Source organism: Hirundo rustica, chromosome 5, assembly GCF_015227805.2.
Source record: "Hirundo rustica isolate bHirRus1 chromosome 5, bHirRus1.pri.v3, whole genome shotgun sequence".
In the NCBI taxonomy this organism is placed as follows: Eukaryota; Metazoa; Chordata; class Aves; order Passeriformes; family Hirundinidae; genus Hirundo; species Hirundo rustica.
In genome coordinates, this window is record NC_053454.1 from 42,921,206 (window position 1) to 42,935,650 (window position 14,445).

Below are 14,445 nucleotides of genomic sequence, written 5' to 3' on the forward strand. Positions count from 1 at the left end.
TTATTTGAGGTTGTGAGCTGTTACTTATTGTGATGCATAATAAAATCTAGAAATTAGGAAAATGTGTGGGATTCAGCATGCAGATTTCATTTGTAGAGGATGAACGGTCTTTGATTGAACATCCTAGAAAGTTATGGTTTTTAAACCTGAAAATGAAAATTAAATACCTGCTTTCAAAGAAAAGGAACTTTCTGAAAGGCAGAACCACAGCGTTCATTTTAGAGAATAGATTTTGACAAACAGCGAAGAGACTGGTTTTTATGCTTCAGGATTGTAGCTGCTATGGATTGGTAAAGTGTAAAATCAAATGTTAAATGTTATATTCCAGTTGTTTAGAAAATTAAATTGTACATTATTATAGAAGTGCATAAAATTATAGAATTTTTCTGTAAATTACACAGCTTATTTGTCAGTTTGGACAAGCCATAGGTTAGCATAGGAATTTCTCTGGATTCAAGAACAGTTCTGTAGCAACTTAGCAAAGGGAAAATGCATTAATACAACTTATGACTCATTACCAATTTTCTGAGATATAACTTTAGTGCATAGTTATAAATTTCTTACCTGTTATTTGTATAGCAATTTAATAAAAATATAGTCTTGAGAGCCTCAAGTCTTTTCTCAGGGAGAGATGTGGTTGTGAAATAGAAAATAATTTTCTTCTATAAGACAGCAGCAAAAGGAACTAAATACCTTTGCCTTCCTCCGTCCAAACTGTATGAGAGAAAGAAACTGATTTTGGAATTTACTCTTTCTTCTCTGAATGCATAACTCCTGTTAACATTCATGGTCATTATTAACATACTTCTGGGAATCACTATGTCTGTAAGTATTGTCATTTGTGTCTGACTCTGGAGAATGCAGCTTTTAAATGTGTTAAAGTCCCATTAATAATTAACAACTAACATATGCATAGCATGTATGATTCAGATGGTATTTGCTCTCTTTTTTCACATGTAAAAGGGAACATATTAATTTGTGAAGTGTACAACCAATGCACCTGTCTCTATCAAGTAACTAAGGCAAGTTCTTTCTGTGCAGGAGTCCCCATATGTCATGATGAAGAAAAATCACGAAATGCTTGAAGGAAATGATCGATATGAGGGCTATTGTGTGGACTTAGCTACAGAAATTGCTAAGCACTGTGGATTCAAATATAAGCTCACAATTGTTGGGGATGGCAAGTATGGGGCAAGGGATGCAGACACGAAAATCTGGAATGGGATGGTTGGAGAACTTGTTTATGGGGTAAGAAAATCTTCTATAATAAAGCTATTAAGATGACTAATGGAAGGAATGGGATTTGGTTTCCTTTTCTCTGTAGAGGAGCTACAGGAAAGCTACCTAATTAATTTTGTAGGGATTGATACCCTCTAAAGGCATGAAAAATTTTGAAAGTAAAACATAAAATTACATTTCAAATACAAATGAAGTTGGGGGAACATGAATGCATACTTCATCCTTCTGACCAGGTAAAAAACAAAGTACTTTGCGAAAGTTTTAAATGCCATATGCTGTTAAAAGGGTATATATAAAAACAAAAGCTTGGAATACACCAACCATATGGCTATATGTATTTCAGGATGAGTTCAACTAAAAATTTCTAAAATTCTCCACAGGATGTTCTCAGTGAAACAAATGTTGCTGGTGTCTCTACTGTCCTATTTTTTTTTTTTTTTTTTTTTTGTGAAATGCTCTATAAACTAAACCATATTTTGCTCTGTTCATTGCATTAGCTATTATTTGCTTTTTTTCTTCCTTTACAGAAAGCTGATATAGCAATCGCTCCATTAACTATAACATTGGTGAGAGAAGAGGTGATTGACTTCTCAAAGCCCTTTATGAGCCTGGGGATATCAATAATGATCAAGAAGCCTCAGAAGTCCAAGCCAGGAGTGTTTTCATTTCTTGATCCATTAGCATATGAAATCTGGATGTGCATTGTTTTTGCCTACATTGGGGTCAGTGTAGTTTTATTCCTGGTCAGCAGATTTAGCCCATACGAGTGGCACACTGAGGAATTTGAAGATGGAAGAGAAACACAAACTAATGAATCAACTAATGAATTTGGGATATTTAATAGTCTCTGGTTTTCCCTGGGTGCCTTTATGCAGCAAGGATGCGATATTTCGCCAAGGTTGGTTACTCACTCATTTCAACTTTGTGCATTTTTGGTCTCAGCCATCTCAGCCAGAAGAGGTTCGTGGTGCATATATTTTCATTCTTGGAGAGAAAGTAATTACAATGATTTTTCCCTCCCTAAAGTCACAGAAGTCCTTGAAGTGAAAGCACTTGTCTGTGACATAGGGTTAGGATGTAGTTGATCAAATTTTTCTTAATATCGATCATAAATTTGCCAAGTGAAGTTATATACACCATGCAGAGACTGTAAAATGCATAAGGTTCACATCATTCCATGCCTTCTTGGAGGGGTACCGTGTTTTTGCTGCATATTCCCATTTTACAGTTGACAGTGCGTATGGTTCACCACAACTGTAATGGGAAAAAAGGGTAACATACTTGTCACGAACTTTAGAGGCAGCGCTTTTCCTCTAAAACTCACTACGTACTGTAACATGGTTATTAACACACTCTTATTCCCCAAGAGAGCCTTGAACTGAAGTAAAAGTCCTGTGATGGCTCTAATTTCATGTGGAGAATTGCAAAACATAGCTGTTTTTCCATGGCCTAGTTTTAGAAAAGTCACAAAGGAAATTATGAAAATGAATATGAAGGTCCCTTTTATAAGTGCTTAATTCCTCATGGATTTTCTTCTACTGTATTAGGGACAACTGTAAAACACTTAAGTTAATTCCCTAAATATTTTATTTTACTTGTGCACAAGCAGTTCTAGCCTTCATTCAGCAGATAGGTAGGTAGGTAGGTAGATAGCTGCTTGCAGCTTTGGGAAATACAGTAACAATTTAAATAGGGCATCTGAGTTTAAGGAAATCAAACCAGAGGAGTTAGTTAAAACTGTTTAGTATAATTACATTTCTTGTAAACACGCTGAAGTAAGACAGGGAACAGGTCATTTTCTAGTGAGTCTAGTGGTTGGTGGTCAAAATAAATCAAACCAAGGGAGCATTTCTTAGATATTAAGTCATGCATCCCAAAAGGCAACAGCAGGTTTTCAATATGTTCTACCACAAAAACAGCATTACTGTGTGAGAACTTAAGCAACGCTCTGTAAAGGCTGCTGTATCACAGTGGGAGATGCCAGCCTTTATGGTGAAAGATGCAATGCATTTGGCACATAACCCGTTAAGAATTGTATACAAGAGACAAAGCAGTGAACAGGGCAAATTGTTGCAGATCACAAGAAGTTATGTTAATTTCACTCCTGTGGGGTTTTTGTATTGATTACACACTTCAGAGTTGGAGTTGCCTGCTAAGTCACCTATTAGTACAAAATTATTTTAATCAAATCAAGGCTGTAGTAGAATTATGATCTTTTTCTTGTAATCATTTTTATTTTACTCTCTATGAAAGCACAATGGTTGTTTTATATGGTTTGATAGATTTTGAAAGGTAGTGCAAGAATACTGATAGCAAATGGTCATCATAAAAGGTGCACGAAACTCAGTTTTGGATATTTAGTATTTAGTTTCAGTGAACCATTTAACTTCATTTCATTGAAATGATAACTTTGAGGAAGGTGGTTAGTTTGTGTATTATCTATTATAGAAATAGTAAAGGGCTAAAACCACACATTTCACTATGGAATTTGAACTGCCTGCACATGAATGAGAGTAAATATAAAAAGGACTGTCTTCCAGCATCGACAAAATACCTTTCTGAAACTCATTTTTGCACTACTGCAATAATTTCTCTAATAAAAATGAAAACTGCTCTAAGACTTTTAGAGTAGACAAGTTACTAGGATTCCCTGACTCTGGAATAGGATGTGCAGCTGAGTAAGACTGGACCACCTGGAAATGGTCTGTAGTAGCAGTCCCTATGTTGCCTCATGGGTAGTAGAGGAACAATAGGGTAGAATCATATATTATGTGATAATCATAACTTAGAGCAAAGTTTTCCTCATCTTTTCTGAGACATGGGTGTACTCTCTGTTCTTCCAGATAATACCTTTCCAAGTACAAAATATGGTGCACAAATTTATGTAATTGTGCACAGAAATTTTTGTTTTAGTACTTAAAGGTCTAGTAAATTTTGTGCTTCTAAAGTATGGGTTCATGCTAGCACATTTTAGAAACTTTCCAAAATGTACATAAAAAAGAAGAAACTACTCATTTAACTGTGACAGGCTGCCTGGGGAAATTTTGAATACAAATGACACCCCAAATAATTTTACTTATAAAATGCCATGTGGGAGTATAATTTCTGGATTGGTGTCGAGCTTATTCTTTTACACAGTCAGTGGCAACTTTGCTCACAGATCATGGACATTTGAAAATTATTGCCATCTATAGATGGTGTCATCAATACAGTATAAAGTGCCATAAAGTTGGCAGCTATTAAATACACATTGAGAGATTTTACCTTGCGAGTATGTAATGTAATATATTCAGTGTATTTTATAACTCAATATCTTACTTCTAGAATTATTGTATATTCCAGTTGCCTCCATTTCAAAATAAGTATGTGATATTTTCTCAAAGGTGATGGAAAACATTTTTGTAAAATACATCTCACTTTAGAATGAGCTTGAAATAATTTTTTTCTATGGTCCTTTGAATAACAGATTTTGGACCTTATCTAACTTGATTTTCATGTAGTAGAGTGAATTAGTGAGTCTGTTGTGACATGGAATACATTTTTTAATGTCAGAACTATGACAGAGATTTTCTGCAATAGTAACAAGAAAAAAATAATTTGTCCAGAATTGGTTCTATTTAATTTTGTTCTTAGCTTGCTAAATCCTCTTGGCATAACTATAATCTTTAAATCTATATAACTAACTATATATAGTTATAGCCATATATATTCTATGTCAGCATTGGTTTGTGTTCTCATTCACAGTACAGTAGGCTGAATGAGTGATTCCTAATTTGTTTACTTAATAAATAGAGGAGATACACCAAGACATACTTAAGCTACTGCAGTGCCCTAGTACTAGACTTTTAACTACATGCACATTTCTGCCATATAATTAAGCACATCTCCAAAGATTATGTACTGCTTCCTATAATGTCATTTGGGAAAAAAGTGGTAATTAATTTCAAACTTTAAAGGATCGTTAAAAAAAGCCAAGTTTGACAATAATGTAATATCAATATTTCTCTTACATTACCTTTCTATTATTGAAAATTACTGAGTTTGTGTGTTTTGTGCTATTTTGTATATTTTCTTGAGTTCTCTTTTCTTCTTTCTTCTTGAGCAGGAGAAGCAAAACACAGATCCATAAGAGCCCACCTGCTGCAGTTATAAACATCAGATTATTATTATTATTTTAATATATTTTCTTCACAATTTTTCTGTATTATCACTGATTGTTTCATGTCCAGTCCTCAGTTTGTTAAATATATCTTTCAAAAGTCATGTGCACTTTTTAGCCTATAGATATTCCCCAAGCTTTTCTTACAAATAATGCTATTTGTTTCTTAGTACAGATTGTGCAGAGCAGCATAAGCCATTGATTTGTGGAAATCAGTCTTTGAATGTCTTAGGAAAACAATCAAGGCCCTTGATTTTAAAGTGCATACTGGTTTATCTGAAAGCACTGTTTTGCTGATTTTGTTTGATCCTCATCATAATGTCACACAAAATCACTTCAGAGGGAACAAAAAGTTTGTGTTAAATATAGCACATTATGATGGGAGCAGTTTCCTTCAAGGGTTGTCAAAACTTTGAAGAACTGAATCACTAAGTTCTTCCAAAAGTAAACTCTGGAGTCCTGATTTCAGCAGAGTCCCAGGAGATCCAGTGGAGAATGCCTTGATTTCCCATCTGATGCACATGCAGAGCTGGACTCTGTGATAGCCTGAAATGCTTCCCAGTATTATAATGCACCATTTGCATAAAACTGATAACGTGTTCCTTTTTAGGACTTCCATTTCACTTTACAAATCCATTTCATACTTGTTACTAGATCCCTGTCGGGGCGCATTGTTGGAGGTGTGTGGTGGTTCTTTACCCTCATCATAATCTCATCCTACACGGCTAACTTAGCTGCCTTCCTGACGGTTGAGAGGATGGTGTCTCCCATTGAAAGTGCAGAGGATCTTTCCAAGCAAACAGAAATTGCTTATGGGACATTAGATTCTGGCTCCACTAAAGAGTTTTTTAGGGTAAGAATCTCTACCTTTTTAGATTTTTTTTTTTTCAGATTTTTTTAAGTAGGTCTTCTCTCATGTAAATATGTTTTCCCTTGGCTTTATTAAAAGATTGCTATGAAAGTATGATTTGCATAGCCCAACTCACAAATGTAAGTGTTCCTGTTTATTTGTAATTGTTACATTTTATTATTTAAATACAAATATAAGGTCTCGATATAAATATGCAAAGCAAAATTCCCTACAAAAATATTCCACTATAGAATGAAAAACAAGGTATGTTTGAAGAAGGAAATTGATGTCATTTGTCTGTTTAATAGCTCTGCTATATTTTAGGTATCCATACAGTGAATAAGAACATGGGAAAGGTGTACATTCATGTCTTAATAAGTATTCTACATGATTTTTCAAGCTTACAGATGGAGAATGGGATGTAATCCTGCTGGCTGCTGTAGAATATACGTGCCTGCTTTTGAAAACAGTTTTTACTTGTATCTGCATTACATTAATGCCTTGGAAACCTGTCAGTCCTCACCCTCTACCTCTGCGTATTGCAGTTTTAAAAATACATGAAACTTTCAGTGTGTCAGTCTCAGGCTTCCCTTGAGACATCAGCTAGCCTGGTGAAATCCATCCAGCAAAAGAGAGGCTAAGGCTGCTGAGAAAAAAAACCCAGAATGGCCTTGGCTTTGTCCGTGTGCTCTGTGTCTCTCACTGTACAAAGAAATTGCATCTGCAGTGCTAAAATAGAAAGAAACTTCTGTTTTCACAGTTTTTAGTGTATGATGTTATATTTAACAAAATGTATTTTAAAATAGTTATAAATAATTCATTTACGTTTCAAGCATACACTGACATAAAAATTAAATGAAGCAGATGTTTTTTATATACTGTATGATTAGAGCAGTAACTGCTAGTTTATGGTTTTCACTGGATCCTGTAATACATACTTAACAGGTAATGGACTAAATAGGAATCATACTTGTCTCAACTGTAGAAATTTTCTGGTTTTGAGGATAGGTTCAGTAATAATACCTGCTGTTGATTGCATTCCTGTTGGCTAAACCAAAACTAACATCAGGTGTACAAGCTGGTAAAAATGAGATTTGTTTTGTGCTGAGTGTCTAGAAGAATTTAGAAGTATACAGGCATGTTTCTCCTTTTGTGAACTTAAACCTTTTAGAACATGGCTGTACTTGGGACTGACCGTGAAGTAACAGTAGGTCACTTCTTCTGCATAGTTTATCTTTAGAGATTTTTAAGTGTTTTTAAACAAAAAATATTTGTATGCGAATGCATCAGTGTCTAGTTGTACTCTGACCACACATGTACATATTTCCACTTTTACACAACTAGTGTTCCTCACAACTGCTTGAGCATTCAAAGTTTACTTCTGTAAAAATTAGGTAGCACCTTTGTGAGGGCATATTCTTAATCTCCGGTTAAGTTACCTTTGACTCTACACAAGCAAAACTAATGATCTCTGGAAATTTCTACCCATCAATTTCTATCACAGTTTGGTACATTATGTGCAAAACAACTTCTCAGCCTGATGCCTCTATCTATCTATCTATATGCTAAAAATCCCTTAAACTTGTCCATTTACTTTTCAAGAAATAACAACTGTCAGAATTTCTTTTTAAGAGGCCTGAAACTCAAGTTCCAAGAATGATAATCTCTCCTAAAGACAATATGAGAGAAATCTCTTGCACTAAGGAGACTAAAATTTCACCTGGATGTGTGATTTTTATATGACCTGAAATTAGCACTCAAATTCTTTGAATAGCTGAAAACAACTTGAGTATATTTTTAACAGCAAGCTAAAGTGGTCTGGCTTCTTCTCTCTCACTCTCAGGAATTAAAAAATAAAAACATATGGGTTTTTTCAGTCAGTCTGTTTTCAGGAAGTAGTGTTATTTATAAGTTTGTTTTCTATCAATGGAATGTATACTGAATCTGAAGACAAACAAAGCCCTGATTCCTGGGGCAGCACAAAATAAAGGGCGATTGGGTGCTGGGAATGAGAATGGTACACTGAATTATCTTTGCTACCAAAACATGTTTTGTGATAATAGATTGTGCAATTGAAAAAGAGATGCTTCGCAGTACTTTTCAAAAAGGAATTCTCAGCAATTGCCTAGATGGTGAAAGTTAGCTAAAAAAATCCTGTTCTGAATAGCTGGATATAAATGTATGCAATGTTAATTGAAATAGGTGGGATCAAGCCTTTTTCTAGCTCCTGTGACTGGTCGTCACATATCCTACAGACAGCAGGAATAAAACCTTGTCCGAATCACTTGGGGATAACATCCTTGTCATTCATGACAAAAGGATGCGTTGCCTTGCACTTTACCCCAATTTAGGTAGGCTCCCTAGCTTTAAAGGAAGCATGGACCAGTAGGAGATATTCTTGCCAGCAGCAGCAGTTGGCACTGCATCAGGAAATATAACTGAGAAACAAGGAATGAAAAAGCATTGTGCTCTGGTGTTTCTAGTGCTGCTTTAAGATGGAAAGCAGAAACTTGGTATGTCCTATATGGGAAATATCAGTACAAAAATAATGGATTTTAAAATATTTTTAAAAGAAATAAAGTGACACATAAAAATTATTGACAGAAACATCAGCAAGATACTATTACTTGTTAGTAATAATCTTATAGATAATTTTATAGCTATAAGTCCACAGAGACAGATTTTTTTTTCTTTAATGCCACACCTGTCAGGTCTCTGTAAATACCAGAATGTGTAGTAGTTTTCTTCAGGAGATCTCAGAGTCAGTACTAGGAAAATCGCAAGTACGATCCCAGTCTAAAGAGCTCTTTTCCATTGAGTTGGGGTATTTACCACTTCTGATATTTGCTAATGCTTCTACTTTTTAGATAGTCCTTGTAGAGTTCTTAGCACAACTGAAAGCTTAAACAAAGGTTGCATTGCTTTTGCATTTTCTTTTGGGTTATGGGCAAAACAAAAAAGTATATGTGGCCATAGTTTCCCAAAACACATGTTTTTCACAAATCGGTAGTGGATTGTAGTGGTGAGAATGCGAGTAAGCCTGCAAGCACCACTGAGAAGATTCAGGAGTCATTTCAGCTGGTCTTGTGCAGGTGCATCGTCGTCTCTCTAATTGCTGGGTCACAGGTGCCACTTGATGGAGGGGTAAATGGTGGGCAGTGAAATGTTGCCACTCTGGTGTGTCCTCGTAGTACTATCCACAGTCACACGTTGTCCTTGCCTTCGGTGATTTCACAGTTGGTACTTGCATTAGCCAGGGCACATAGCTGAACTTTGGAGGGAAGGAAAGTCACTAACCCAAGAAGACAGTCTACTGTTCACCTGCTACTGCAGAAGCTAATTTTAAAGCATTATCTATATGTGTTAACTCCTGGAGTTGTCTCACTTACTTTCATGGAAGAAAGAATGTTGTCTCACTTTCAGCACTGGAAGAAAAAATCAAAGTAAGTATGCAAGCATTCGTTGGAACATTTCCTTGCTTTTCACCTGCTTGAAGGCATAATGAAAATTAATATCAAAATGATACAACGAGAACAAAAGTTAATTATTTTTACAGTTCAGTCATATTTTTGCAGTATGCCTAGCTCTGTTTATTAAAGATATGTACAAATTAGGTAGACAAATTAAATCAATCATCCTACCTCTTTTTCCATTCCAGAAGATGAATTATAACTAGTCCTATAAGTAAGGTAATAAAGCATCTCAAAAAGAAAATAATGTGCAGAGAAATAACTAGATAAATTTACTGTCTCTCCGCATTAGTTTTTATTTAAAATATCTTCATATGTACCTATTTTTGAACCAACAGTGTGACATGGACAGACCAATCTGTGTCATTGTAACTGTTTTGGTGGCCTTTAAGGATACATCCGCTGCCAAAATAAAAACAAACAGAACTGCTTCAAAAAAAAGAAGTATCTTTTACCTTTCACTGAGAAGACTGTTCATGAGTTGCTAATTCTTGCTGAAGAGGCAAGAGTTACAGAATGAAAATGTGGGCATTGGAAACGTTCTGGAAGGATGACAATCCTTATAATCTTGTAGAGAAATCCTCTCACACTCTGGAAAGCTAGAAACAGACATAAGAGATGACAAGACCTCTTGAGTCATTTCTCCTGCAAAAGTGTTGTCTGTTGAGATGCAAAGAAAATTTGGTCTGAAGGAAAATAGCAATGTCTTTTCTGTCTTCAACAAAGTTTACTGCCTCTACTTTTATAACTACCTTGAAATATTTTATAATTTGTAAAAGTATTTATGTTGGCAATCGTATTACAAGAGGGGATGGGAAAAAAAAATACAGCAGTCTATGAACCTTAATCTGTCTTCATGTGCATCGAGATACTGAAATTTCTAAGACAATAAAAAAACAAAGCCATAGGAAATATTTACTGGTAAGAGAAGAAACATGATTATTTTTCTTTAAATCAAATTGAAGTAGAGGACTATGAATTTCACCTGAGCCTCAATTTTTGAAGTTTGAGATGTAGAAGAATTATAGAACATACCTTTTCAGAGTTTTATTTTGACTAGCTCCACAGAAGCCTCTGAGAGGTGAAGAAGTCGAAAGACTCAGCCATGAAATATCTTGTAACATTTACCATGGACTCTGGTTGATACCTTAAGAGGCAGAGAGGGTGTAGGACCCATGTTTCATGGACCTGCGAAGCAGATGTGGCTGGAAAGTGCAGGTTTGGCTCTTCAGAGTGACAGGAGAAAAAGGTCCATAGCTGAAATAGTGAGGAGAGTCATATCTGAGCACTGAGACAGTGCAAGGACTGCCTTTGCATCCATTTGCATTACTACTGAAAATATGCTTGCACTTTTCAGTGTTCAAGTGATTAATTTTCACTTGTCTCTTGTTTTCTGAGAGCTTTGCATCTGGACAATACAGAAGAATTGATTTAGGCCATTTTGAAAGTTATTTTTAAAGAAATAATGCAGTAATCAGTACTTCCTTTTTTTTTTTCCCTCAAGGCATTTATTTTTGTTATTTTTCCGGTTGTATTTTTTTTTCTCTTTCCACATTCTACTTGCTATGGTTAACAACATCTTCTATTTTCCAGCCTATATGTATTTATATCTAGTTTATTCGCAGTTGTTACAGTACATTAATAATTATGTAGATTTTTTTCCTTCTCGGTGTTTATTTTCCTCATGCATTAATCCTGAAGGAGCAGAAGTGCACTTTGTTTGCCATCCAAGATCTTAGTTTGCTTCTTACAAAGGCTTTAATATTCCTTTCTGGGAATAATTTTCTCCCAATTCTGTCACACTGTTTTCAGGTAACCATTTTGATCATAGTAGCAGATCTGTGTTTCTTTAGTTTTTATCAACTGATGATCTCCAATTTTATTGCAGATTTTCTTATTGGTCCCAAATTTCTGGATTGTGCTTTTGAACTAGAAAGCTTCATTTCTATCATTCTAGTGCTCAGAATTTTCCACTTCTCATAATAAATAAATAAATAAATAATTTTCCATTGTCTGTGTTTTGACATCACACTTTCCTTTCCTACTAATCCTAGTCATTTCTGTCTTGTAATATTTTCACTTTAAAATATCATGTGAAGCTGTGCAGTATCTACTCCAAAAGAGCAGTAGTTTGAATGCCTTTTCATTCCTCAGTCCAGGCAGTATGTTTGTGGTTCTAGACTCCAAGAACAGCAGTTGTAGTTCTCTAATTAGTAACTGCTGGAGAAAGTACTTTTGTGTTTTGGGATTTTGTTTGTTCCCTCTCCCCCAGTATGGGTGCAATGAGTTCTTTTTCAGAATTCTAGAAATTAGGTTTTTGTGACATTTATCTGAGTTTTTAAAGAAATGGCATTGAAGTGATCTGCTTTAATTTTTTGAATATGCTGAATGGTGGGGAGGAATTTCAATTCTGAGGAAACTGAAATTAGTAACTCTCAAAGGAGGAGTAATTTTGGCAGTTATTTCAATGAAAGTTAAATTTTTCGGGAACCTTTGTAAGAACAGCCTTGGTCATTTAGCTCCTTAAACCACATCAAGAATATGATGATTATATAAGGTCACTGTCATGCACATTTCTCAAGAAAATTATTTTAAGTACACTTTTGAGGAATTAGTTCATGAGGTAGAATGTTTTAGATTTTTTTATTAGTAAGACCAGATATATTAAAGACATTTTTAGTAGCTCAATCAAGTAGTGGAAATTGAGAAGCCATAAAACTGCATCTTAAGAAGATGTAACTAATTTTTACCATTACTGAATAAATATATCCATATCTTACAAAATTTAGAACTTACATTTATTTGAACTTACCTTAAATATTCACTCCGTATAAACAATGTCATTTCAAAGTACCTAATCTTCAGCTAATAAATGAAAAATATAGTTCTGTTCTTTTCTGTGTTTGTTTTGTTTGGTTGGTTGGTTTGATTTTGGTGTTTTTTTGGGTTTTGTTGTTGGGGTTCGGTGGGTTTTTTGTTTGTTTTTGTTTGTTTGTTTGTTTTTTCTTTACCTATTAATATTTGATTTACTGACTAAATTAACAAGTTTTGGTATTCAATACACTTTTTAGCTACTGGTGACATTACGATTTCCTGTCCTTCTGTTCAGTATGGAAGGTCAACAAGATAGTTTCACAAATCATGTTTGGGAATTGGAGATCTGCTCCCACAGTACAAGATCATCATCTAGTAGGATGTTAGTAGTTTGAGGAGCTATTTCTGTCAAAGGCATACTAATTACAGCACCCCAGATTTTAGAATAATAGGTCTTTGAATGTCAGAAGAGAAAAGTTATCTGATGACCCACAAAATAAAGTTGATAAAGCTTTGCATAAATTAATTTCCTAATTAGTTTCTTAATGAAGTATTTGATTTGAATGTGTACTCTGTAATAATATTCATAAAATAAATTTTAGAGATAGTAATAGAGATCCTAATAATTGTAATTATATGTTGAATAATTATTAACATTTATTAATCTATATTAATTATATACTTATAATTTTAAAAGTTTATATAATGAATTTTATATTGTTGTTGATATTATTTTCATAATCAAAATGCCCAATGGTGACATGATACTTTAAAAGAAAAAAGTGTCACTTCCTGGGACATTTTTGTATCATTGTATTGTTATAGAAGTCTTACATAACAGGACAAAAAATGTTTATTGTGAGTATTAGGGTCCTGTGCTGCCATGTTGGTGTTGATTGCAATACCAAAATTTCTGTACTCTTGCATTCTTGTAGTCATTATGGCAGTCTAGAATGGTTCTGTTATTTGTAGTGCATGATAGCAAGTGTGGAAGCCCAACTTGAACACAGGCATCTTCTGTGTACACAGAATGCTAGATAGCCTCTTAGCACTAGCATGTTCTACGTCTACAGCTCTGACTTTCACATAAATACAAATCCTGAAAATAGTGAAGGAAATAAAATGGCATGGTTCTGAGAACACAATGTATTTCCAAATATATTGTGCAGCAATATTAAAAAAAAAAAAAAAGTAGAAGTCACGTGCATTCTCTACAGAGTGGCTTGCTGCTCATATTTTTTGGGAATCCAGACAAGGCCGAGGACCAGGTAGGGATCCAGACTTGGAACAGTATGAATTCCATCATGAAGTTTTTCAGTGTTCCTGGCTGCAGAGGACTGCACGGTCATGGCCCACCCTGAGTGTCATTATCTGGTGATGTTCTTACGGAATGTCTTACAGCTTTTCATTTTCACGGTTGCTGGTCAGATAGTCCTACCTTCATCCATACAGCAAGGACCTTGTGAGCCATCTAGTGGGAGAATTCTTCTTAACACTTGACTCTGGGAAACCTCTTTGAAACCTTTTCTTGTTCAGCTGCCCAGTTGATACAACACAGTGATGGTTTACTTTGTGAACTGCCTCTTCAAAAATGGTGCAATAAATTTTTTTAGGATTCTTCTAGTTTTCAGAATCATATGTTTGGGGTTCTTTTGGGTGGAAAAAAGCAATATGTATGCAATATGGTAGATGTTTCAAGAATCTGAGAAACTCACTGTGCCTTCAGCACACAGTTGTTTTGCTGTCATTCTGTTACGCTGAGTATATCCAAATCTTTTGGTATATATGGGTATACCAAGTATGTATTGATCAATAGATTACAATGTGCAGAAAATGGTCTGCAAGAGAACTTGCAAAAAGCCAACTATGTCAATGTATATGTAGATTCCAGTAATATTTTAAAAATTTAGGTG

The 14,445-nt window shown here is 34.8% G+C and overlaps 1 protein-coding gene across 9 annotated transcripts in view; it reads left to right on the forward strand.

Moving 5' to 3' along the window:
- GRIA2 (glutamate ionotropic receptor AMPA type subunit 2) overlaps window positions 1–14,445 on the forward strand; it is an 86,790-nt gene that overhangs the window by 64,925 nt on the left and 7,420 nt on the right. For all 9 annotated transcript variants that reach the window (XR_005701002.2, XR_009207898.1, XM_040065173.1 and 6 more), the window contains 3 exons: window positions 1,042–1,248; window positions 1,767–2,137; window positions 6,053–6,251. Coding sequence is in view for 7 of the 9 variants with exons in the window: in XM_040065173.1 (XP_039921107.1) it covers window positions 1,042–1,248; window positions 1,767–2,137; window positions 6,053–6,251 (777 nt within the window). In the remaining 2 variants the exon portion in view is untranslated. The remainder of the gene's footprint in view (window positions 1–1,041; window positions 1,249–1,766; window positions 2,138–6,052; window positions 6,252–14,445) is intronic.